The 26,759-nt window shown below is 39.5% G+C and overlaps 2 protein-coding genes and 1 pseudogene across 6 annotated transcripts in view; all 3 read right to left on the bottom strand.

Annotated features, from left to right (window-relative positions):
• The window catches only part of hmbox1b (homeobox containing 1 b), a 40,513-nt gene extending 21,427 nt beyond the window's left edge, over nucleotides 1-19,086 (bottom strand). For all 5 annotated transcript variants that reach the window (XR_009770313.1, XR_009770314.1, XM_061704517.1 and 2 more), the window contains exons 1-2: nucleotides 18,887-19,086; nucleotides 14,442-15,097 (exon numbers count right to left, since the gene is read on the bottom strand). Coding sequence is in view for 3 of the 5 variants with exons in the window: in XM_061704517.1 (XP_061560501.1) it covers nucleotides 14,442-15,085 (644 nt within the window). In the remaining 2 variants the exon portion in view is untranslated. The remainder of the gene's footprint in view (nucleotides 1-14,441; nucleotides 15,098-18,886) is intronic.
• A 2,118-nt stretch (nucleotides 19,087-21,204) lies between these two features.
• LOC133417365 (trace amine-associated receptor 1-like) lies at nucleotides 21,205-23,018 on the bottom strand (annotated as a pseudogene).
• A 2,528-nt stretch (nucleotides 23,019-25,546) lies between these two features.
• On the bottom strand, nucleotides 25,547-26,545 carry LOC133417364 (trace amine-associated receptor 1-like). Its single transcript, XM_061705097.1, has one exon. The coding sequence runs from the start codon at nucleotides 26,543-26,545 to the stop codon at nucleotides 25,547-25,549; it is 999 nt and encodes a 332-aa protein (XP_061561081.1).
• Nucleotides 26,546-26,759: the final 214 nt, after the last annotated feature.

Genomic DNA, 26,759 nt, shown 5'->3' with positions numbered 1-26,759 from the left:
TAATTAGTTTCAAAAAGTGAAACTTGTATGTTATATTAGTTCACCAGACACAAAGTGAAATATTTCAAGCCTTTATGTTTCAATTTTGATAATTACGGCAGAAAGACAAAACAAATACAAATCCAGTATTTCACAAAATTAGAATTATTTCATGTGACCAACAAAAAAAGGATCTTAAAACAGAAATGTTGGCCTTCTGAAAAGTGTATTAAAGTAATATTCCCTCAGTACTTTGTTGAGCCTCCGTTTTCATTAATTACAGCGTCAAGGCGGCGTGGCATGGCAGTGACCAGCCCTGGGCATAGTTCAGGTGTTATTGTAGCCCAAGTTGCTTTAATATTGGCCTTTAAATTGTCTGCATTTCGGGGTTTCTGTTCCCTCATCTTCCTTTTTACAACACCCCATACATTTTCAATGGGGTTCAAGTCAGGAGAATTTGCTGGCCAATCAAGTACTGGTATTCCATGGCAATTAAACCAGGTATTGGTAGTTTTGGCTTTGTCGGCAGGTGTCAAATCCTGCTTGAAGATAAAATCATTGTCTCCAAAAAGCTCGTCGGCAGTGGGAAGCATTAAGTGCTCTAATATTTCCTGGTAGACAGCTGTGTAAACTGTGGACTTTATAAAAGACAACGGACCCACATCAGCAAATGACATGGCTCCCCAAACCATTACTGACTGTGGAATCTTCACATTGGACTTCAAGCAGCTTTACTTTTGTGCTTCACCAGTTTTTCTCCAGACTCTGGGACCTTGACTTCCTAATGAATTTACTTTCATCTCTAAAGAGGACTTGGGACCACTGGGCAACAGACCAGTACTTTTTCTCCTTAGCCCAGCACAGATGCTTCTGACGTTGTTTTTGGTTCAGGAGTGGCTTGACACATGGAATTCTAAAGCTGAAGCCCATGTCATGCAGACATCTGTATGTGGTGGTTCTTGATGCACTACACAGGCCATTCCTTATGATGCTCCACCAGATTTCTAAATCGCCGTTGCTTGACAATCCTCTCAAGACTGCGGTCATCCCTGTCACTTGTGCACCATTTCCGGCCATATTTTCTCCTTCCTCTTAACACTCTGTTAATGTACTTTGATAGAGCACTCTGTGAGCATCCAGCTTTTTTATTTTATTTTTTATTTTCTTCTGGATTTTTTTTCTCATTTTGTCTCTCATAGGTGAGGTATACCTATGATGAAAATGACAGGCCTCTCTCATCTGTTTAAGTGGTTTAAGTGGAAGAACTTGCACAATTGTTGGCTGACAATACTTTTTTGCCCCACTGTACAATGAGATTGAGATGAGATGCCATGAATAAATGTACCTGCAAAGGACTAAAATATTCAAATAATACACAGATACAAATATTGACTTTTTAAAATTTTGAACCATACAAGGACAGGCGATCATTCATGGCTTTTATTTAAATACATTTGAATTTGTGAATGGGCAAAGGGGAGCAGTGGCAGGGTATAGTGTTGGTACTGAGCAAAGCGCAAATGGTGAATGTAGTAAGGAAGTGAAGAAATCGGTCTAAGCAGATTGGAACGGGTGGAGGAAAGTGTGAGGTGTGTCCTGAAGAAGAGTCTCTGCTAGGATCAAGGGCAAAGTTTATAAGACAGTGGTGAGGCCAGCCATGATGTACGGACTAGAGACAGTGGCACTAAGAGACAACAGGAAGCACAGCCGAAATAAAGATGTTGAGGTTTGCTCTTGGGACCAGGTTGGATTGGATTATAAATTGGCTCAGAGGGACAGCCGAGGTTAGATGTTTTAGAGACAAAGTTAGAGAGAGCAGACTTCGATGGTTTGGATACATCCAGAGGAGAGATAGTGAGTATATTGGGAGAAGGATGATGAGGATGGAGCTGCCAGGCAAGAGAGTTAGAGGAAGACCAAAGAGAAGGTTGATAGATGTCATGAGGGAAGACGTGAGGGCAGTTGGTGTTGGAGAGGAGGATCCAGGAGATTGGCTTATATGGAAAAGGATGATGCACTGTGACGACCCCTAACTGAACAAGCTCAAAGGAATAGAAGAAGACAAGCTTGTATAGAAAGCTGTTTTCACACTGTATTCCCAGTAAATTGGAACATCCGAGGTGTAAGACAATTATTCACCTGTCCCTTTCGGACAGAACTCCCTAAAGAAACACATTTTCGCGTCCAAACACACTTTCACAGAGCTGTTGCAGCTGGCCCCAGATGGGTGTCATGACGTCAGCACGGCAGCAGCAATTGCTTTCAACACAAAGGGGTATGGGCAGAGTCTCTGGTGTTCAATGTAGCACTGGTCACAGCACAGGTGGTGACAATCTGTTATACCTCTCAATACTGTATTTGGGCCTCCATCCAGCATCAGTGCCTCACAGCGAGGTGTATTTATAAATAAATAAATAAATAAAAGAGGGTATTAAAGACAGCTGAGCCAGTGTGTTAAGCGCTCTAGAAATACACAATGAGCTTCCAGGCAGTTGGGGATGCCTTGCTTAAGGTCACATCAGCAGAGCTAAGGAACCAAACCGCTACAAATCAGGCAGTTTTCATACTCTTGGGTCCACAGCAGGAATTTACTGGCTACCCAAGAATGATATTAAAATATGCAGCGTGTCTAAAATATGACTGCTGAATCTCAAGGCTTCACATTCTTATTGAAAAACCTTTTTTTTTTTTTTAAAAAAAAAAAGGGTCTTATTCTAGGTGGCATTCTAACAGTATTGGTGCATGTTTTTATGACTCATACATCAGCATTGTAACTCAGAGAAGCACAAAGGCTTTCCAAATCAAAATCCTCTGAGCCATGATCATATGATGCAGATTTCCAAAATGTATTTAGCTGAGAATATCGTGTTAGTATGTCTGTACTCAAGGGAGGAAAATATACATACGTACAGAGGTGCAGGAAAAGGAGGGTGGTGATTAAATGTGTATAGTGTACCCACCTAATTTTCTGTACAGTACATTTAAACAGGGGTCACAAACATTTTTGAAAAAGAACGACTCTTTCAGTACTGATTAATTAAGGGATACCAGTTTGATGCACACTTCTTAACAAGTTCGCTCAAATTACATTTGTTACTTATCATTAATTATATTCAGCTATGTGAATACACATTTTAATGATGTCCCACTCACAGTAATTAACAATGATTTAACTAGGTAGGAAACAACTAGCTAGGAAATAAATAATATGCAAAACTATGAATCTCTCCCCGTAGGCTACTCCTGTGGTCATTAGACTTTGGGGCTACCTGATGCCTGTGGGCACCATGTTGGTAATCTCTGATCTACAACAACAAACAAGGGCATTAATTTCAGGGCATAACTTCTCATTATACTACAGATAGTAAATGAAGACATTGCAAATGATGGAGTTTAACCTGATCGTAATCAACATAAAACGCACATCGAAGCCCTGAGTAGATGTTTTTTTTTAGCATACTGTACTTCTCAAATAAACAAAATTAGTCAGGACTCTTGACATCCAGCTTCAATATCCTCCACATTGGTGGTGTCTTCCAGCACAGCTAAAATTAGAGATGAAAAAAAGCTACTTGTATTGACACCAGAGAATCAATGTAGCACGAGTTGCTGTACAAGACTGAGGAAGAGTGGAAAGCAGAAGACAGAGGGAGGGAGGGCGCTAGGCGATTGACTCAAAAAAGGCCAAATCCCCTACAGAGACAGAAATGTGCACTGATAAGTGAGAAAAATCACAAGGGCAACATTGGATCGTTGACTAGCTTGAATCGGTGTGTCACACCCCCGCAGCCCTGTGGAACATAATGCTGGAGGGCCCTATATATGGGAATGGACTTGAATGCTACTTAACTTCTTGGGTTTTTCATGGAGGACATGGAACTTAATGCAGAGGCAGTGGTTAATGCGGTGAGGACATGTTCAACGTCTGACTGCTCATATGAGGCAGCATGAAGGCATCAGGTTTACAATGGGACGGAAGGGCTAATGTGTAAAGTGCTTACAGCCTGAGGAAAAGGTGGCTAAGGGGAGAATACTGATGGATTGTAATGGCTCTAAGTAACTACCACGCTGCTACTTTGAGCATGTGATTCCAAGCCCTAATGTTATTTGACATTTTGAGAATTCAATCTTATAAAATTGTCTGAGGTGGGACTGAACAGCTTTTCTTCTTACAACATAAATATTGTGGTGCGTTTCTTTGCAATAAAGTATTTTGACTGTAGGCACAATAAATAACACCTTTATTTATGACTGTGCTCTTTTTAAGCAAAAAATTTGTAACTTTGCAAGGGAAATGATTTTCAGAAAAACTGAACTGATGACATTAAAATCACATTACTTATTCTTTTTTTTTATTTCAGACTTTCATCCTCAGCCATTATTCACACTGGTAAGCTAAAAGGCCACACAGTAAGGAATAGATTCAGATTGTTCAATCAATCACAAACACTTCCACCACTCATTAAAAACAGATCATACGTAAACATTTGGTTGATCACTATGTAGGAGCAAATAAGCGGCATCTTTGTAAGTAGGAGTGCAGAAAAACCAAAGATTTTAATAAAGAATCTCGACTGTAAGCCTTGATTTTGAATCAATTCACGATACTCAAAAATAGATATGTTTTAAATATGATTGAAAAGTAACTCCCTATTTTTACTTGTAATTTATTTCTTAACTATAATTCTTACAAGAAATTAATACGAGAAAAAAGTGTATTGCATGGAGTTTTATTTAAAATTCGATATGGGCGCCAGCATTAGCCAGCAGTTTCTCAAGCCGCCTGGGAACTGCATTAACTGATTTCACAAGGAACTCTTGTGGGATGGAAGACATAACTTCTAGTATTCGCCCTTCAAGTTCTTCCAAAGTCGTTGGTTTGGTAGAATAGACTTGCTCTTTTAATCATGGAACATACACAAAAACAACTGATAAAAAGATTACATATGAATACATTATAAGCATTTTAAAATAGGGAGTTATTTTTAAATCACCCTGTATATATATGTTTGGCCGTGTCACCTCGCTGAGTGCTACGCACGTATGCGGCGGCTTCAACCTGTGGGCTGCCATAAAGGAAGCTAATGAGTTAGCAGTGGAGTCTATTAGCAGCGTGGATCAGCAACTGGAGATTTGGCCCGTCACTAAAATCCAAAGTGTGGGCGCACTTTTGATTGTACAATGTCCCAGGGAAAAGAGAGCTTGACATGACCACGATTGGATGCAAGGAGTGCAAAACGCGAATGGGGTACTTGGGAAACACAACAAACGCGCCGGCTCATTTAGCGTAACATCCCTCCGAGCAGCTAAAACAAACTGAAAAGCATCCAGTGCTTGCAGATGACCAGAGGACTTTACAACAATGCAGCAAACTACTAGCTAATTCCGCAAAGTCTTTAAATATGTCCAATTCTAATGCCTGCTTTATCATTAAAAAACAAAATGGAACCATAAAGCATGATTGAGAATCAGGGGTTTAGATTTTTGATGAAGACGTGTAATCCAAGGTATGTCGTACCATCCCGCTCTTATTTTCGTGATGAAGTTGTGCCTCAACTTTAAGTTGAGAAAGAAAAAATTTAAAGAAGCAATGGTTAATGTCAAACGAGTAGCACATCAATACATATATACTTATACAATATACTTATGACTCCTGGAATTCACAAGGTACCCAGTCTTCTGTCACGTTTACACTTTATTTCAGATGATGGGCAGCTGACGTCGTGTGTTATGCAAACTCGACTATGTGTGAAAGACACTGCTGCAAACTGGAATGCAATGTTTCACAGTTTAGAAGTCAACATTGTTCTAAAGGTTTACATTGCATGGTTAAGACTGGTTTTACATTTACTTTTTACTCATTTCTTAAAAAAACCCCAAAAAAGCTTGACCAAAGCCTGGAAATACAGTGCACATAATTGTATTTTCATAACATGTACTTGAAGACCACTAATTTCAGTCTGTATTTTGACTCATACAGCATAATTCTATTTTTCAAATATGGAAAGGCTTGTTAGAGTAACTGAAAAAAAACCTTGTCTTGTAGCTCTTTATTCTTTATTTCAGACCCACCGGGATCCATATTATAGAGTAAAGAAAAACAATTTAATAGAGAAACAAGAAAGGAAATTGTAATAATAACCACAACAATACTGATTTAAAAGCAATAACATAAAACATTATTTTTCATGATTCCAGAGGCATTAAAAAAAAACATCTATCATTTATCATGATAGTTTTGCTGCGATTGGCTGGCAACCGGTTCAGAGTGTACCCCGCCTCTCGCACAGTCAGCCGGGATAGGCTACAGCAGGCCCACCAGCCTAGTGAGGATAAGCGTTACGGAAAATAGATGGATGGGTGATAGTTTGGGCGAAAATATGGTCTTAAATAATCGTCTTTAAAAAAAGGTATCACGACAGGCCTAGCTGCAACATGAGTTTGTTTGTCACATTCTGAAGAGAGATACAGAAACTCCAGGTGTGTAATCGTTTCCTGTGCCCTCGATCAAACAAACCGTGTGTTGTTTGATGGGTTCAGAATTTTGTGCTAATCTTATTAGCATGTCCAACCAGTTATTAGCATGTCCAACCAGGTCCCTCTGTTGGAGGAAACTGCGGTGACTATTGTACACTCGTACATTGCAATGACAATGCTGAAATTATATATTGTCCAGCCCTAATGAAAATGTTACTCGGAAGTAAGAATAGTAACAAACCGCACCTGAAACAAAAGCATACAGTGAAATGGGGCCAATGTGCCCCTACGATTTAGTTTGCAGGTCACGTCCCAGTTTCAAAACCACATCTTAAAAATGAGCAAAATCTAGCTGCTTCATTTTCCAGGCAGACAAAACAGAGTTGTACTGTATATGCATTATCCCAGATAAATGCCTACACCTACAACCACAGATATTAGGGGTTGGACGGTACTTAGGGTTGCGAATCTCTGACATGAGGCAGATTCTTATCTGGATACACAGGATAAGATTTGATTAAAAAAAAAAAAACTATACGATTCGGTTCAATAGTGGAGCGATACGACTCGATTCAATTTGGTGCGGAAACAATGCGATCATTAAAATTTGTTGATGAAGACGTTAACCATAAAAGAACCTTGATTTGATTTTTTTATGGCACTGTAAAAAAATTAACAAACCATCCATCCATTTTCCGAGCCGCTTATCCTCACAGGGGTCACGGGAGTGCTGGAGCCTATCCCAGCTATCTTTGAGCAGGAGGCGGGGTACACCCTGAAGTGGTCCCCAGCCAATCGCAAATTAACAATATACATCTACATTGTACACAGTGCCACCACACATGCAATGTTTGGTTTTGTTGTCTTTTTTCCCCTTTTTTTTTTTAACAATTGCACTGACTTTTGAACTCAACCTATAAAAATTCACCTTACCCTAACCTCAACCTTGTTACGGCAGACACAGTTGCAGCCTGAATCAAAGTACCAGTATATTAGATTTCGACATGCCATCATCAAAAATGTGTCTATGGATTAATTAGAAATTTGCCAATTCTGTTTTTCAACCCTGGTAATTAAAAAAAATAAATAAATAAATAAAATAAAGTCTATTAAAGTAGATTAATCAGCTCTCAAACGTCAAAATTAAAACTTGGCACTATTTTGCAAACAAACATAACATTGGTGATAGATTGAATTGGATAGTTTATGTACGGGCAATAGTTTTGGTTTCAATTTTGTGCAATATACTTTTTGCATGTCTTCTCTTGCATGCCATTTATATAAAATTTATATTTTCTATATCCACAATTGCTGATGAAATGATGCAAATTTCCCCATTGTAAGACTACCAAAAGTTATATTACAAATATTTATTTACTTACTCGAAACACGTATTAATTGGCCTGTTATTTTGTTGTTCAAAGTTGGTTACTCTCTGCGAACACACGGTTCCTGCCAGAACTGTGGCAAGTGTACTGTATCACCAAATCACTTATTTCGATGTTTTCCGACTGCATTACACGATAGCTTAGCAATTAGCATCATGCTCTTACGTCTTTTCCTTCCCACTCCTCGTACTCCCTTTATGACACTTGTTAGAAGCATGGTAAGAAGTGTAGCTTATTCGTTACCATGGAGGCGACTTACAATGCGCTGAAACCAGATGCAAAGAGGGCGGCACGGTGGATGACTGGTTAGAGCGTCAGCCTCACAGTTCTGAGGACCCGGGTTCAATCCCCGGCCCCGCCTGTGTGGAGTTTGCATGTTCTCCCCGTGCCTGCGTGGGTTTTCTCTGGGCACTCCGGTTTCCTCCCACATCCCAAAAACATGCATTAATTGGAGACTCTAAATTGCCCGTAGGTGTGACTGTGAGCGCAAATGGTTGTTTGTTTGTATGTGCCCTGCGATTGGCTGGCAACCAGTTCAGGGTGTACCATGCCCGATGACAGCTGGGATAGGCTCCAGCACACTCACGACCCTAGTGAGGAGAAGCGGCTCAGAAAATGGATGGATGGACAGATGCAAAGAGAACATTCGCATCCGCGGCTTGGCAGCCGAGGTGCGTAATATAATAGCGTACACCAAGCAATGTGGACGCGACAGTTATGTCAGAAGCAGGATTATTATTATTTTATTTTTTTCCAATACCCAGAACAATCAGTGTTACGGCCGTAACGAGTCAACGTTTAGTGATTTCCATAACAAAATACGGCCTATGTGGGTTTTCTCCAGGTACTCCGGTTTCCGCACACATCCCAAAAACATGTATTGTAGGTTAATTGAGGACTCAAAGTTGTCTGTAGGTGTGAATGTGAGTGTGAATGGTTGTTTGTCTATGTGTGCCCTGCGATTGGCTGGTGACTAGTTCAGGGTGTACCCCGCCTCTCGCCCAGAGTCAGCTGGGATAGGCTCCAGCACACCCGGGACCCGAGTGAGGATAAGCGGTACGGAAAATTGGGGGGAAATAAATATATATATATTTTGGAATGTGAGTGCGAATGGTTGTTTGTTTCATCTGCCCTGGCGACCGGTTCAGGGTGTACCCAGTCTCCCGCCCGAAGATAGCTGGGATAGGCTCCAGCACCCTCGCGACCTTAGTGAGGATAAGTGGTAAAGGAATTGGATGGATGGATGGATTTGATGGACGTTAAAGCATTTTCCTTATTATAGACTACTGTCCCTGTGTCCTTGCTCCAGAGAGTGAGCACTGCTCCATTTCTGGTTGCCAGTTGTGGGAGTAAACATAAAACGCGCTTCCTCGGCTGGCGAAATCTAAACTCTGGGTCCAACTCAGCCGTCGTTACAGAGCACGCCGCGTCCTCGGCGGCCACTCTTCGCCCATGCTCCGGACCGGCGATGGATGCAGCCAGCCGGTCCGCGAGTTTCTATCGCCGGTTGTGCGGTGCCATCTCCAAAGCGACGTGGAGCAATGCTATTAAGTAGCTAATGTGCAAGATATGTCGGCAGGCAACACTCCTATGTTTATTAATTTGAAAAAGTACCACCACCACCCAACACATTATGTGGAAAGCATAAATATGTGAGCACAGTCAGTATAGCCTGTCACTCACTGCACAGCACAAGTAGCAATATCAGTTAGCCACTGCTAGCAGTGAGGCCACCACACCAAAGCAACAGTCAATCATGTCATCATTATTCAGGTGTGGTAGAATGGTAAAACTAGTTCATCTGTATTATTATTAAAGATGATGCACATTTGAAAGTAGCAATAATACAATCAACAACAACAACAGCATCATAACTGGAGAAGGATAATGTTTACAATCCAAGGTTTCTTCATTATCCCAGAGGGGACAGTAATTTATCATCTTCAGGACTTCAAACTAGTGCACTGTTGTTATATTTTACTGCATTCATTGTGCTGTCGAGTGAAAATTGTTTAGCCTTATTTGCCAATATCATGTTGGGGTTACTGTTTTAAATATTGACTATGAGGAGTGTTGTTAACAAAAGGCGTTAATAAAATGTTGAACTACTCTCTAGCTTCTTTGGCTTTCACTGTAGATGCTTTAAAACCGGCTATTTAATAAAATATATATATTTAAAAAAAATCGAGATCGGCCGATATGAAAAACATTTTTTTTTTTTTTTTTTGCAAGATCGCCCAGCCCTATGATCAGGATCATTTAATCAGAGTAGCCAAAATCGGGATCACAATTAAAATTCAAATCGAATTGTGCAGCCCTAGACCAATTACAGACTAGACTATATTCTTTTCTTTTGCTGTCGAACTCTCAAATGCATGGCGGGCAGCAGCTACAGCTGCATCTCCACACAACAAGCACCACGCCAACAGCGCATTACTCGTTTTTCCTCAAATTATGTTTTTATTATTGTGAGAAGCCAAAATTGAAATCGCAATTAAAATTAGATCAATTGCCCAGCCCAGTTAAATGTGTAAATGGTTTCGTTGGAATTGTGAGCTGGATTAGGCCTGTGTGTCTTCATTAATAAATTGGTTAAGTGGAAACTTGTCTGGGTCCCTGTAAGCAATCCATCAACTTTCCATCTCCGTATTTTAAAAACACAAACACACAACTGTATACTGAAGACATTAGGTTTCAGATCAAAAGATATGAGACAAAAATTCAGAATTCCAGATTTTATTTGATGTTATTGACATTGAAATGTGTTAACTCAGGACAGAGCATCTTTCGTTTTAAGCCACCACTTTTCAAGTGAGCAAAAGTATTAGAACAGACATGATTAAATTAACTTCAAGTGAATAAAATTTAATATTTGGTGGCATAACCCTTACTTGCAATAACTGCATCAAGCCTGCAACCCATTGACTTCATTAGACTGTTGCAATCTTCATTTGAAATGCAGACCTTTACTGCAGCCTCTTTCGGTTCTTGTTTGTTTCTGGGGGTTTCTCCTCTTCAGGAGGTAAAATGCATGCTCTATTGGGTTAAGGTCCGGTGATTAACTTGGCCAGTCTAAAATCTTCCCCCCGGTGAAGTCCTTTGTTGTATTGGCAGTGTGTTTTAGGTCATTGTCTCGTTACACGATGAAGCTTCTCCCGATTAATTTTGATGCATTTTTCTGTAAATTGCCAGACAAAATGGTTTTGTAGACTTCAAAATTCATTGTGCTGCTACCTTCATGAGTGACATCAATAAAGAGTAGTGAGCCCATTCCATAACCAGCCATACAAGCCCAAGCCATGACATTACCACCACCATGACATGATCACAGATGACCTTGTATGTTTTGGATCAGAAGCAGATCCTTTCTTCTCCATACTTTGGCCTTTCCATCACTTTGGTAGAGGTTAATCTTGGTCTCATCAGTCCATAAAACTTTGTTTCAAAACGTTTGTGGTTCATCTCTGTACTTCTTTGCAAAATCCAATTTGGCCTGATGAGTGGTTTGCATCTTGTGGTATGGCCCGTATATTTCTTTTCTCGAAGTCTTCTTCGAACAGTGTATTGTGATACCTTCACCCCTGGCCTGTTGAGCTTAGCAGTGATATCACTGACTGTTGTCTTTGGATGTTTCTTCACAGCTCTCACAATGTTTTTGTCATCAACTGCTGTTGATACCCTTGGCCGACCTGGTCGATGTCAGTTGTGCAGTGCGCCAGTAGTTTCGTTCTTTTTCAGAAAATTCCAAATTGTTGGATTGGCTCTGCCCAATGTTTGTGCAATAGCTCTGATTGATTTTCCCTTTTCTCTCAGCTTCAAAATAGTTTCCTTTTCTCCCAGAGACAGCTCTCTGATCTTCATGTTTGCTTAACAACAAATGCAATTTTCATAGGTGAAACCCAAAGCCAAAAACAAGTACTAATGTTTAAGCAATCAATCTAAAAGGCAACACCTCAAAACAACCATCAGTCATTTGTTCCAATACTTTTGCTCACTTGAAAAGTGGGTGGGTTAAAACAAAAGGTGCTCTGTCCTGAGTTGTTTAACACATTTAGATGTAAATACCACAAAATAAAAGCTGGAATTCTGACCTTTTGTCTCATACTCATCTTTTCATCTTAAACCCAAATGTCTTCAGTATACAACAAAAACAAAGGAATTGACCTTGCCATTCCTGTACTTTTGGAGGGGAGTGTATATACTGTTTATCGGCCTATAACAGCAACTTGCAGGTGAAATGGTTGTCAACTTCTCTGGAGGTGTCTCCGAGACATCTTTCTGGTGAGAGCGCAAGCGATACTTTGATATGTCGGGTCTCGGAGTCCGGTGAGTGATCAGTCTCAGCGACGTCTTCGCCAGTGAGATCGGCCTTTTACTGACCATACTATTTACATAGCTGGCACCGCTATCATTCCGCCTGAAAACCCCAAGCCGGTATTATGGCAAATCGAACTTAAGTTGAGCTCTTGGTAGAAAGGTGGGTTAAAATTCAACAACGGAGGAGAGCAAGGGTTTCCTGTATTTACTATCAATATAAAGAGTCTTCACAGCTCTGTTCAAATGCAAAGGTTTTGTGACAAAAAAACAAAGCTAAATCATTTCAAAGTGTCCACTAATGTGACCTATACCCTGTATAACTCAACAGGAGAAAAAAAAATTGGAAGGGAAGTAAAAGGTTAGTGTGGTTGCAAGGGTGTTCACACCTTTTCATCGCTGGTTATGTGGCTGTGTTCAGAATAAACCAATCACATTCAAACTCATGTTAAATGGGTGTCAGCACACACATGCCACCATTTAAAGTGCCTCTGCTTACCCCAAATAAAGGTCAGCTCTTCTCATCAGCTTTTCCTGATATCTTTGTAGTCAGATCATACAGCACAAGCCATGGTCCGCAGGGAGCTTAGACATCAGAAGGACCTCATTGTTTAAAGGTAAGTAAGTCAGTCAGGTATCAGTCAAATGATTTTTAAGTTAATTAAATATAGTAAAACAGTGAAGACAGTCATCAGCGAGTGGAGAAAATATGACACATTAGTGAAAATACCAAGAAATGGACGAGTGAACGTCTGTCCAAAACTTATGAAAAGACTAGAAAAAGAAATGGTCAGGGAGGCTGCCAAGCGGCCGACAGCAACATTGAAGGAGCTGTGGAAATTTCTAGCAAATTCTGGCTCTTTAATACATATGACAACAATCTCCCGTCTTCTTCATACATATGTCTGGACTACGGTGGCAAAACAGAAGCCTTATCTTACAAAAAAAAAAAAAATTGAAAAAAAAACAAACATGCCAGCCTGGCTACATTTGGCAAAAAGATACTTGAACCTGTTGGCCATAATTCCAAAAGGTCGGTTTTAAGCAAACAACACTGCTCATCAACAAAAGAACATCATACCTACAGAGGATCATGCTTTGGGGCTGTTTTTCTTCAGCTGGAATTGGGGCCTTAGTCAAGGTGGATGGAATTATGAACAGTTCCAAATACCAGTCAGTGTGCAAGCACAAAACCTTCAGGCTTCTGCTAGGGAATTAAAAAAATTAAAAAAAAAAATCATAAAAAGCATTCCAGAAGAGCTGGAATATATTTGGGCCTAATCAGAGGCATTTTAAATGGGGGGGGGGTGCTGACTCCCATTTGACATGAGTTCTGAACAAAGCCACATTCCCAGTTATAAGCACATGTGCACACTTGTGCAACCATATTAACTCAGATATTTTTACTTCCTCACTCTAAAACATGTTTTTTTTTTTCAATTTAGATGTACAGTTATGACATCACATTAATGGTGGAAAAAGTTTTTAAATGATGTATCTTGTCTCATTTTGTGATATGACAAAAACCTAGTATTCGAACAAGGGCATGTAGACCTTTGAAATCCACTAAACTTCTCGGCATGTGACTGTTGGGCAGGCTAAAAAGCCAAATCCTTTTCAAGTGGAGAACAATGTAGCGCTGCAGCAAAATGGAGACTGTGGAGTATAACTGCAGACAGGGAGAAGTGTAAGCTTACCAAATTTGAGCAAGTGTCTTCAGTATTAACATGCCCTCAAATGTTATAATGTGGTGTCAATTATCTGTTAACCAATGAGAGAAAAATCACTTTATAGTACAGTTGATCCCCGCACATTCACCGTTCGCCAATCGTGTATTAACATATTTGCATTATTTTTTTTTGTCTGGAAAAATGTGGCAAGCAGGTTGCCAAGAATATCTGCTTCTGTTTACTGTACTTGACTGCATTGTTAAGGGCACAGAAATGCTTAAAGATGATTATAAACGTTTGAAATGTTATTCAATTGTTTTGGGATCATAGTTTGTGGTATATTTTTGATCGAAACAATTAATACAGGCAGCTAAAACGTGTATCCCTTCATCACAAATTATAATCACTTTTAGGGGAGTGTCAATTATCTGCGGAAATTCGTGGTCAGGCTCGGTCCCTATCCCCTGCTATAGCGGGGGATGAGTGACTCGAGCCAAGTTGAGCTGAGAAGCCACCATGCCGTGGAAAACAGGCATAAGTTTCCAAATATGGTCACATATGACAACAAATATTCAAAAGTTTTAAAAACTCTTCAAGACTTGTTTCTACTGACCTCATCATCTCCTCAACTTTATCGTCAACGTCAAGGTCCTCTTCTATAGCCTCAAACCCAAAGTTTCTTGCTGCTGCGGCGCTGTTCACGGGGTACCGAGGAGGAGACAGCTTTCCATTGGGTGTGGCAGCTAGACTGTCGCGCCCATTCTGTGACAGTGCGACCAATGAGACAGGTGAGGGCAGGATAGTGGAGGATGGAGGCGGCGCTGGAGGTGGGGAGGTGTCATAGGTGTTACTAAGAGAGGGCGAGAGCCCCCCATTGTTGCCAAACTGCGTCTGTGTGGCGGTAGATATCTTGGAGGTCATAGAGGAGGCAGTGGTAGCGGAGTGGTCGCCAACGCTGGCTTCGCCATTGTTGATGGCGCCGTTGCACGTCACGGAAGAGGTGGTAGTTGCCGAGGCAGTGTTGTTGGAGGCAGAGTTGTTGGTGCAGCTGTTTGTCCCGCCTACCATGTAGGAGGAAGAGGAAGAGGAGGAGGATGAGGTGCGACGACCAAACTTGTCGCCGTGCTCCCGGTCCAGCCGGTCCAGAGTTTCGAGTGCATGGAGGATCTCCTGCTTGGTCATGCCGGAGCGACGCAGCCGCTGCAGCAGATCTATCTGCTCTATAGTAAAGCGCGGCTCCTCACTGAAGTCAGACATCCTGATGCTGAACTGGAGACAAATCAGAATGGTTGTAAGACTGAGGACAACGGAGGGGTATACAAATATATTGAGGCAAAGAACTGCAAGAAGAAATAGACCGATGAAGGGATTGTCAAGTAGGAAATGAGAGGATTAAGTAGGAAAGGGTAAAAAAGAACGCAGCTGCAGATGGGCAGAGAAAATGAGACGGATGAGCCAGAGAGAGGAAGCAGTGAGGCAAAATAGAGGGGAAAGTCGAGAGAAACTGTAGGGAAAGTGAGAGAACAAAAACTGCAAGATTAAAATAAAGCTGCAGTAGATAAGAAAATGAAGAGTGAGAGATAGAAGTGTGAAAAGAAAAAGGAAGGGAGGGGCTACGCATTTTAAAAAAAAAAGAAAAAAAAAAGCTATTTTTGGGAACCAGCAAGCAATACACGCAGAGTGCGAGAGTCACCTTGACAGCTGATTCGATCTTAACATTCTGACTGCCATTCTTTAACAGCTCCTGTATATACGCACCACCCGCGCTCATTGCTTCACATCAGCAATTTGCTATGCTAAAAATCAATGCGTATAGAATACGACTGCAGTTACATTTGGTGCAACCTATAACGACAGGGATGATAATGTGGTTAGGTTTAGGTATCGTAGGTTGGATAGATACTTTATTGATCCGATAGGAAATTCTGGAAGAAATTTAGAAGGAAGGGGTGGTCACGTTCAGTTTACTAGATCCATTTCACTTTAAAGTAATGTGGGCATTGTGATTAATACTTGTCTGCTACTTGTCTGCACTAAAACACTCTCAAATGGGGAACTTCAATTAGCTTCAGTATTGCAGCATCATTTTGGGTCAGCATATGTTCATTGCCTCTATTCTATAGGGTAGTTTGGCATTATAGCTGCACATTGAAACAAGTTTTCTGCATTATCGTTAGGGGTTTATAAAGTGCGCTAAAGCTGTAAATGATCAAGCAAAGTTACACAGGAAAACTGGCACATGGCATTGACATCAGCAACATATAGATTCATAAATACAGTATTAAATGTTGAATAGCAATTCGGATTTTGTGCAGGCACTATGTTACACTCAAAACGGCAACTGAGTGATCATTAGCCATCCCGTTCAAGCATTTACAGAGTTAACTATTTACAGACTTCAACACATTTAAATAATTTAATTTAAGATATGTAAGGCAACACAAATGACTGTCCTGCACACAAAACACTGAGAGGCTGAGCAACTTACAGTGGAAATAAAAGTCTCCACACTCCTGTTTTGTGATAAACAAAACAGATGAAGATGAATCATTCCAGAAACCATTTCCACAATTAATGTAACCTATAACCTGTAAAACTCGGTTGGGGGAAAAAAAACGATTTTGTTTTCGAGAAGGGAAGTAGATATAAACACCTAAGCTACTGTGGTTGCACAAGTGTGCAAAGCCCTCACAATTGGGGATGTGGATCATGTTAAATGGGAGTCAGCACACACCTGGCACCATTTGAAGTGCCGCTGATTAACCAAAAATAAAGTTCCATTGTTCTAATAGTCTTTTTCTGACATTTTTTGTAGTCGCATCTCACAGCACAAGATATGGTCCGCAGAGAGCTTCCAGAGCACCAGAAGGATCTCATTAACCTGTTTCACATGGAGCCTTGTATTCCGATTTAAATCTGCTTAGAAGCCCAAACCAATATGAACACCTCAATCGGAATAAACAGGCTGAATCCAAGTTGGATTCAATGGGGTGGAATATTTCTTTTGCCAAACCGATCAGAAGTAAATTTCCGTCATGAAAACTGTGAATCGGAATGGTGTCAGGCTACGTTGTGTCTGTGCATGCTGTGCCTTGACGTAAAGTGCCCCGTGACGTCCTCGTTTACGTACTTGAAAATATGGAGACTTCAAAGCATAGGTCGTCTGCAACAGAGATGTTTTTAGCTACTTGTAACTTGTTTTTAAACAGGCTGTTGCTTTAATAAAGTATAATAACAATCGCAACAACTGTTCTGAATAGATGACCGAGCTCCATCATGATAAATTCCGTGATATTTTCATCGATCTGCACATTTGGCATGTCTGTAAAACGGCTGTTTATTAAATGTGGTGGCCCATGTAAACACCAAATCGGAATAGATCAGGTCACATGTAAACAGTTGACCAGAGATCTTGAATGGGAATTATTTCAATCGGAATGACAAAGAAGTCTGCAGGTAAACATGGCTAGAGTTGAAATGTATCAGTCAGGAGAAGGGTACAAAATAATTTCAAAGTCATTACTATACAATGGAACACAGTGAAGACAGTACTTATCAAGTGGATTAAATATGGCACAACAGTGGAATCACCCAAAACTGGACATGCTCCTCCAAAATTGACCAAAATATCATTCTGGGAGGCTGCAGAAATTTCTGGCAAGGACTGGCTGTTTAAGGACATGTGACAACAATCTGAGCTATGGAGGTAAGGTGGCAACCCGGAAGCCTTATCTTATAAAGGAAAACATACATTTTGTACAAACACACTTGAACTTTCCCAGTTGCACATGGGAAAATATATTATGATCTGATCAAACCAAGGTTGTACCTTTTGGCCATAATTCCAAAATGTATGTTTGGTGCAAACACAACACTGCTAATCATCAAAACACCTGAGCCACAGTGAAACGCTTTGGGGCCGTTTTCTTTTCAGTGTTAGCATGCAACATTCAGGCTTCTGCTGGAAGGCTGAAGATGAATATAAACTTCATCTTTCAGCATGGAAAAGACCCATAGGACACATCAAAATCACCAAAAACTTTTGGAATGGCCAAGCCAGAGTCCAGGTTTGAATCTGAGCAAACGTGGGGTGATCTGAAGAGGACTATGCACAGGTGGTGCCCTCGCAATTTGGAGCATTTTTGCAAAGAAGAGGGCCAAGACCTCCATGTTAAGATACACCACTGAGCCCCCTAAAAGACTGAGTAAAAGCCAAAAGTGCTACAAGAAAGTATTTGTTTGCAGGTGTGCATATTTACGCAACTGGGTTTTTGTACATTGTTTTTTTCTTCTTAAAAGATTTGTTTGTTTTTAAATAGAGTTTTACAGATTATACATCACATTAAGTCTCATGTTTGGAAATCACCAAAATAAAAACAATACAAAACTGGCATTTGAACAGGGGCGTGTTGACTTTATATCTACTGTAAGTGGTTTGTCACTTGAGGAACATGTTTTTAAACCGAATTTTGACATTTTATGCAACAAACTCCTTAATGTAAGGGTGCAGACTCAGAGAGACAATGCTTATCATTCTCCCGACAGGTTACATTCATCCGATGGTTACATTGCGTTTTTCATAACTGTTGCAGTCCTACAAGTTACTACATTACTATCTAGTTTCTACATGTACCCACGCAGCAAGGGTTTTTAGTTGTCGTTAGGTTAGAACCACAAAATGTGTCTTTGGTTTAATCACTTGCGGGCACGACAACTGGTGATGCCAGCTTTCACGCCCTTTGCCCAAACTGCTAATGTTAGCGAATGTCGCTGTGGCAGACGGATAATGTCCGATGTGCCGTTGAACGAGCCACCTTCAAACCATTACACCATTCCGCACCATATATATTTTTTTGGAGAGCCGCGTCGTCCCGCAGACGCCACAAACATCAAATAACAGCAAAGTATATGCTGTATGCGCTAGTTAGCATTCCATGCTAACCGTGCCAACGCGATGACTAGCTGACGTTCGACGCGCCGGCTGCTGCGGCTAGCGATGGTTTGATATTAATATAACAACCCTTTCCGGTGTATTGTGTGGCAAACTACAAGACTTACCTCGGTTTAAATCGTCTGCTTCACCATCTACCTTCAACAAACGACCAACAGCACACCTCTCCTTAAACTGAGGCCCGGTGTTAACGCAGTTTTGATGTCAGTGCTCCGTTCGACTTTTTTTTATTTTTTTCTCCCAAGGATTTCTAATCAGAGGCGAATTATTTGCCTCTCCGCTTTGTCTGTCTGACAACAGCCATATTGACAAGTAGCACTTTCGAGGAGCTCCGAGGGAATTGTAGTTTTCCCTTCAAAAAGCTCTCCAGCATGCGACGGAGTTCTTGGGAGCAAAAACTACAAATCCCCTAAAGGACGAGGAGGAGCGGTGCTGGTGGCTCAGCATTTGCATTCCCTCATCTCATTATTTCATTCCATTGCATGGTATTACAAACTTGTCGCTAAAAAGTAAAAAAAGGATGAATACTGATTCCCATTATATGCTTTAACGCCTAATAATAGCGATGAATCGTACATTTTGATTCAAACGAAACCCAAAATCATTCAAGCTTATCTTTATATGTGTAATATGCAGTGCAGAGATTACTTTAGAATTGTAGTTGCAACGACAGTTACAAGTTACCGTGTTGAAAATGCAATAGTAGTGAAACTAATTCAATTACTTTCTCAAAGTAATATAACTAATTACACTTGATTACATTTGGATTACGTTTCTTAATTTGGAATAAATTCATTAACAGGAGCCTTGGATTTTGTTCTGAAAAAAAGTGGTTAAAACTGTAATCATTATTTTGGAATTAACCACATATTTGTGCTCTACACACATAATAAACTGATGACAAAATATGGTGAAATGTAAGTACATAAACAAGTGATTCTCAACCTGTGTGCAACCAGATTAGTGCGCCGTGAGTGCTCTTCAAAATTTCACTGAATTGCTCAAAAATGATTTATTTACAAGAAATAATGTATCTTTGTTCATCTATTTATGCCCGTGTGGGCATAAGTAGATGAACAAAGATACATTGAATTTCCAAAAGCAATTGTAATGTAATTATTATTTTATTTTTTTTACAATTACATACATTACAATTACATAAAATCAGTAATTACATTAATCTCGTTACATGTAATTAGTCACTCCCCAGCACTGGTAATATGAATAACATGTTGGATGTCTGGTTTGTTTAATTTTTATCATAGGTTGTATTTAGTGAGGCGGCCCGGTGGGCCACTGGTTAGAGCGTCAGCCTCACAGTTCTGAGGACCCGAGTTCAATCCCCGGCCCCGCCTGTGTGGAGTTTGCATGTTCTCCCCGTGCCTGCGTGGGGTTTCTCCGGGCACTCCGGTTTCCTCCCACATCCCCCCAAAAAACATGCATTAATTGGAGACTCTAAATTGCCCGTGTGAATGTGAGTGCGGATGGTTGTTTGTATGTATGTGCACTGCGATTGGCTGGCAAACAGTTCAGGGTGTACCCCGCCTCCTGCCCGAAGACAGCTGGGATAGGCTCCAGCACGCCCGCGACCCTAGTGAGGAGAAGCGGCTCAGAAAATGGATGGATGTATTTAGTGATATTTTGGGGGTATTACGCTGTCGTCTTTTGTTTGGCCTTGCAACCAATTCCACGTTTCCCTCCAGCACCTCCAATACCTACAATCTCCACCCACTTTTCATGCGTATACACAACAACAGCATTTGGATGTTGTCAAAGAATGCATTATTCACTAAGAAAAGAAAAATCGGACTGAAAGTCAGCAACAACTCTTAAAATCTGATTGTGACCTGCATCTTTATTTTTGTCATCAATGTTAGTGGTAGGTTGCACGGTCTTTGAGAAAACAATAGAGGGCAGCAACATCCAGGGCTGTACAAGGCTAAACTTGGGAAAAAAAGGAGTTAGCGTGGCCACTCATGTTCCAGCGAGTCATTACAAGGACAATTTATAAAATTTGCACAGAGCTTTTAAAATACAATATGCATATTGAGTGGAAGGACTGATTTGTAGACACTATGTTAATTCCAACAGGATTAAAGAGTAAATATTTGAAAACGGTTCAATAGTGAGCTGTTTAAAATTATCATTGATCCTGACTCCGTTATTTCAGTTTTTGAATTGTAACATATTCTTATAGATAACAACGCAGACTTATTGCTATTACTAAACCAGTATTGACTTATTGTGCAATGAATGATTGCGCTTCTTGGCCTATCGAAGGTGAAATTGTATTTCAGTGTCTCACTACAAATTACCTCGGTGCTATACTAGTTGGCATGACACAAACCTCATGAAATATTTGTTTGTTTTTCCATAAAATAATTTAATTTCTCATAATTAATTGGATTTTTTTTTAAAGACAAGTTCATAAAACTGAAGGGAAGAAGGGGAAATTACAGAACATTGTTTCAAACACACACGTGCACGCTTCACACGTGCACGCTTCATGCTTCTTTGGTCAATTGAAGACTAAACTGTCTTGAGGTGTGAAGGGGGTTGTTTCTCTATATGTGCCTTTCGATTGGCTGACAACCAATCCAGGGTGCAGGCTCCAGCTCACTCGTGACCCGAGTGAGGATGTGTGGTAGAGAAAATGGACGGGTAGATGAATGGATAATTAAAATGGTTTACTGGCCTACTGAAAAACACATTTTAATCTTTTAACATATGTAATGTCTGTTTGGTAATGTGACTATTTGGAAGGGCCACACTGTGCATCCATGAATACATTCTATAATGATCCAAATTAAATATGAATTTTCACATGATTGGGTGAATACAGTATACTATATTTTCCATAGTACTCTACCAAAACAATGCACAGTGCAGGTTTAATGGTTAAATAGCAGCTGTTTTGAATATATGATTTGTGACATTATGATGTGCATAGTATTTCTCTCTTTATACACGTTGTACATAAGTTATTTAATACTATTCATTAGTCACTTTTTAATTGATTCAGTAGATGCAAATGTTGGCCTTTCAGTTGTATTAGAAAGAAAATTGTTTTGTCTTGTTATTTTCTCTACCACATTATCTGATTTATTAGGGAGTTCGAAAGCATATATGGGCATACAGACATTGGTGTGTACTGAAATTCAAAATGTAATATTATTTAAAAAAAAAAAAAAACAATACATTTGTGAAATACCTTGTTGTAATTTATTCAGAGTGGAATCATTGCTACATTGCATGCATTTAATTTAGAAAATGGAACCAGGGAAAATGAAATTACATGATGGCACGCAGTCAACACAAATGATAAAACTGAACAATATCATGTAGTGTATTATACATTTCACAATACAAGCATGAGAAACATAAAATCAATTTCGAATCACCAAAATCACCTTGAAATATCTTTCCAGTTATAATCATTTCAAAAGCCGACCGGAACCAGTTGTAAAAGAAAGCATAAATAAATGGATTCAGCATTGGATTAGATAATGTGAGCCAGTTCAAAGTTTCAATCACAGGAATCGAGGGATGAGAGAAGAGTGGCTGAAAGACTACACCAAAAAAATTAATGAGACATCAATAATAAAAACACTCCCATAACAATAGCCAGAGTTTTGGTAGTTTTCCTCTCCACCTTACTCACAGAGTTGGAGCTCTGGATGCTGTTCACCTGCTTCTGAGCTTCAAAGAAAATCTTCAAGTCGATGCAGCTCATGATTGCAGGTAGGTAAAAAAAATTAAACAGCTCCCATAATGTTTGATAAAATAACAGTAACAGAGCACATTTCCTCACATGTCCCTTGGCTGAATCCTCCTACTATAATACTGAGTCCAATCATAACAGCCTTCATCCCAGCACACTTGAATCATAGTCAGAGCTACTTGAACAGTTATTTTGGATTTATATGCTAAAGGTTGACACACAGCATAATATCTGTCAATGGAAATGCATCATAGATTCAGAATTGATGATGTGCACAGTGACACGTCAAAAATGTCTCGGATTTTACAGATCAAATTCTCGTGATGAAGACATGAGGTCACAGTAAAAGCCATACTGAAAGGAAAGACTAAAACAGCAACAAGGAGGTCAGCAAAAGACAAAGACAGAATAAAATAGTTAGTAGGAGTCTGAAGCTGTTTGAAGTATAGAACAGAGATTATAACAAGAAGATTTCCACATATTGTAGAAACGGACAAAAAAGCAAGGACACAAAACATTAGAATACAGATTACAGAAGGGTCACTTGTAAATGTTAAAGATAAATTGGATGACTCATCACAAGGATGTAGGACATTAATACCATCGGTCCCATTGTGGATCAATTCCAGTTCCGTGCTTCAGGATTTCTGCAATAATGATCCACAATATCAGCATTTGAAACATAATTGCTTTACAATGGATTGCAGCTAAAACAAAACACTAGTATAACTCATTAACATTTAATGAATAAATAAGGAAAATAATACTTTTTTATCACTTGTCGACTTTTTTCTGTTCTCTTGCCTATTATTTTTGTTGTATATAATAGTAGTAGTTCTTCAATCAGTGGTGCCTGCCCATAGTCAGTGTGTCATCTACAGTAGCTATTTATAAATCCACATCTCATTAATACAATCCTAACAGACTGTGGTCTGCCAATTAGATGTAGATGTAATGCAAATTCAGATGATGCATGATGGACGACTCATCCACGTCTATTTTTATTGTTTCACAAAAACAACATAATTACAACTACTGACAGTAGAATAAAAATATACAATTTAATAATTTGATGTCATAGGCTGTGGTTGACTGTCTTGGGGTCTTTGGATTGCTTCTTTTAGTGCAAGTCTATGCATGGAATGCATGTTTTTACCTTTGCTAATGAACTTAACCATGGTCACTTGCATCCTTTTTTGGAGAGAAATGAACTTCGGTTTCTTTCATGTCGGGTTAAACTGTTATATTAGATCACGCAAAATGGATAAAGCCTCAACCAGAATGGACAGTGTTTGTGGTACATTGTTGTATATTGTGCAAAGCAATTCGGGGTACACCCTGAACTGGTTGCCAGCCAATCGCAGGGCACATACAAACAAACAACCATCCGCACTCACATTCACACCTACAGGAAATTTAGAGTCTCCAATTAATGCATGTTTTTGGGATGTGGGAAGAAACCAGAGTGCCCGGAGAAAAACCCACGCAGGCATGGGGAGAACATGCAAACTCCACACAGGCGGGGCCGGGGATTGAACCTTGGTCCTCAGAACTGTGAGGCTGACGCTCTAACCAGTCGGCCACCGTGCCGCCTTTCAAACATATTTTATTTATTTAGAAACAAAACAGAAACTTAACTGTCCCTTTAAGATTTTACTACACTTAATGATGGGATATAAAAACAGTGTATTGACAACACACTACTTTATTATACTCAGAAATTCATGTTATTTATTCTACAGGGAAAGCAACATAAACAATATGCATTAATTCAATCTAACGCAATATGTATCATATCATACATATATCAATATATACAGTATATCTGAATATTTTTCCAGTCATCATTTTCAAAGCACACTAGAAATAATGCTTTAATAACAGTAACTAACGAAGGGTAGTGGAACCATGGTTGAAAACCAAACCAAAAAAAAACCAAAAAAAAAAAGGTAAGGAGTCAGGTACAGCAGGATCCATCATATAAGAAAAAAAGACTTTTGGTGGAGTTCTCTCCACTTTCCTCAAATATTTGATACTGCCACCTGGTTTTAACATTTTACATTACATTCGCCGTCGATATCACATTATGCTTGTGTGATGTTAAAAAAAAAGATGTGTGAGTTGTGTGGGACGTTCCATTTACTATTCCCATCAGTCATCCTTTACAAAAGTGATGAAAGAGGGTGTTATTTTGGAGAAACACGCCTTTTACTCAAAAGTGCTAAAATTGTCAAGGTGCATTTTTACTATGATTGGAGTTAGAACAGGCATATTAATAAATAAATAAATGTTGGTAAAAAAGTATGCTGCATACTGTATGTATAGTAGACATGTAGTAGGCTAGATGTGATTGCGGTAGGTATGGTTAGAGGGTGCTTTACAAATGTAAGACACAAAACATAACACCAACAACACAAAATATAGAGCAGAGTGTACATACAACAACAACAACAAAAAGAGGTTACGACATGAAAATAAAACTGTAAGATTTCAGCTCTCTTGTACATTTGAGTAAAAATAGACATACCAATGAACTTTTGAAAAACAGACTCCCCATTAAAAAAAAAAAAAATCACATTTACAGACATGCAGTTGCCATACACAAACCTTTCCCATCAGCCAGTACACAGGCTTCCTTACTCCTGCTGCGATCCATCCATCTTTTCTGTCTCTCCCTCTGCCCTCTGTCCCCTCTCTCTTATCACTCGACATCAATTCAACTGGTCGAGGCAGATGGTTTCTTCATCAGAGGGCAGCTGGAAGCTGATACAAATGAAGTATGATGTCCAACATAAAATAAAAACTCCCATAACAATGGCCAGTTTTGGTGACTTTTGTCTCCATCTTATTGACAGTTGATCCTGATTTTGTACGTTTACATGGTGTTCTCTGTATGCTGTGTACATCTCTCTGTGTAAATACTAAGCATGTTAACGAGGATATAAAATGAAAATGTAGATGCCGGAGTGGTCAAAATTAGTGCATCCATTTAGCATCTTTCTTCACATTTAAACATTCGTTGAGAATTACAAAAATATCCAAATAACTATGAAAAAAAATCTAAGAGTTTTGTCTTCGTAAAATCGCCTTGAAATATTTTTCCAGTAATGATCAATCTAAAAGCCGCCCTGAACCAGCTATAAAAGAAAGCATAAATCAAAGGATTCAGCATTGAATTAGAAAGTGCAAGCCAATTTAGTGTTTCAATCACGGCGATTGGAGTAACATCAAACGTTAAAGGCTGAAAGATGATACAAATGAAGTATGGTGTCCAACATAAAATAAAAATTCCCATAACAACTGCTAGAGTTTTGGTAGCTTTTGTCTCCATCTTACTGACAGTTGCTCGTGACATTGTACTCTGACATGTACTCTGGATGCTGCGTACTTGTCTCTGTGCAACTAGGAAAATCCTCAAGTAGATACTAAGCATAATGATAACTGGGATATAAAAGGAAAATATACATGCTACAGTGGTCGAAATTAGTGCATCAATGAAACATCTCTCTTCACATTTCCCTTGATTAAATCCTGCTACTGTTATTCCAATTCCTATTAGTGCAGAAACACCCCAGCTTACCAATATCATGATGCCGATAACATGATAATTTATTTTACTTTTGTAGGTCAGAGGCTGGCACACGGCGTAATATCTGTCAATGGAAATACAACAGAGGTTTAAAATTGAAGCTGTGCTCAGTGTGACATCAAAACAACCTCGTATTTTACAAAACAGCCCTTCATGATGCCAACAGGAGAAGACAGTGAAGGCCATACTGAATGGAAACACCAAAATTCCGACAAACAAATCGGCCACAGCTAAAGACAGAATGAGATAGTTTGTTGGCATGTGGAGCTGTTTGAAGTAAATAATAGTGATTACTACAAGGAGGTTTCCGCATATTGTACAAATAGATAATAAGCCAAGAAAAACATAAAGTGCAACACATATCTTCGAAGGATTACTTGTAAATGTGTAAGTTGTATTATCTAATACATAGCAAGGATGTATGTAACTCAGAATGTTGGTCATCTCTGATTCCATTCTTCGGGATTCCTGTGAATAAATGTTTCATTAAAAGCCATTGATCATGAAAAGCATCATACATTAAACATACATTTCAACTAGCACAGAGACAACATCAATGTTCATGCAAACAAATAAGGTTACCTTGTAAGTGCAGCAGTGTTGCTCTCACTCATGTGCACAAGACATTTGAGTCCCTGCATCATTATTACATTTAAGGCGATATTCTATC

The sequence above is a fragment of the Phycodurus eques genome, chromosome 18 (genome assembly GCF_024500275.1).
Source record: "Phycodurus eques isolate BA_2022a chromosome 18, UOR_Pequ_1.1, whole genome shotgun sequence".
NCBI lineage: Eukaryota > Metazoa > Chordata > Actinopteri > Syngnathiformes > Syngnathidae > Phycodurus > Phycodurus eques.
Note: the sequence above shows the minus strand (reverse complement) of the source record. Positions and strands in the feature narration are given on the sequence as shown.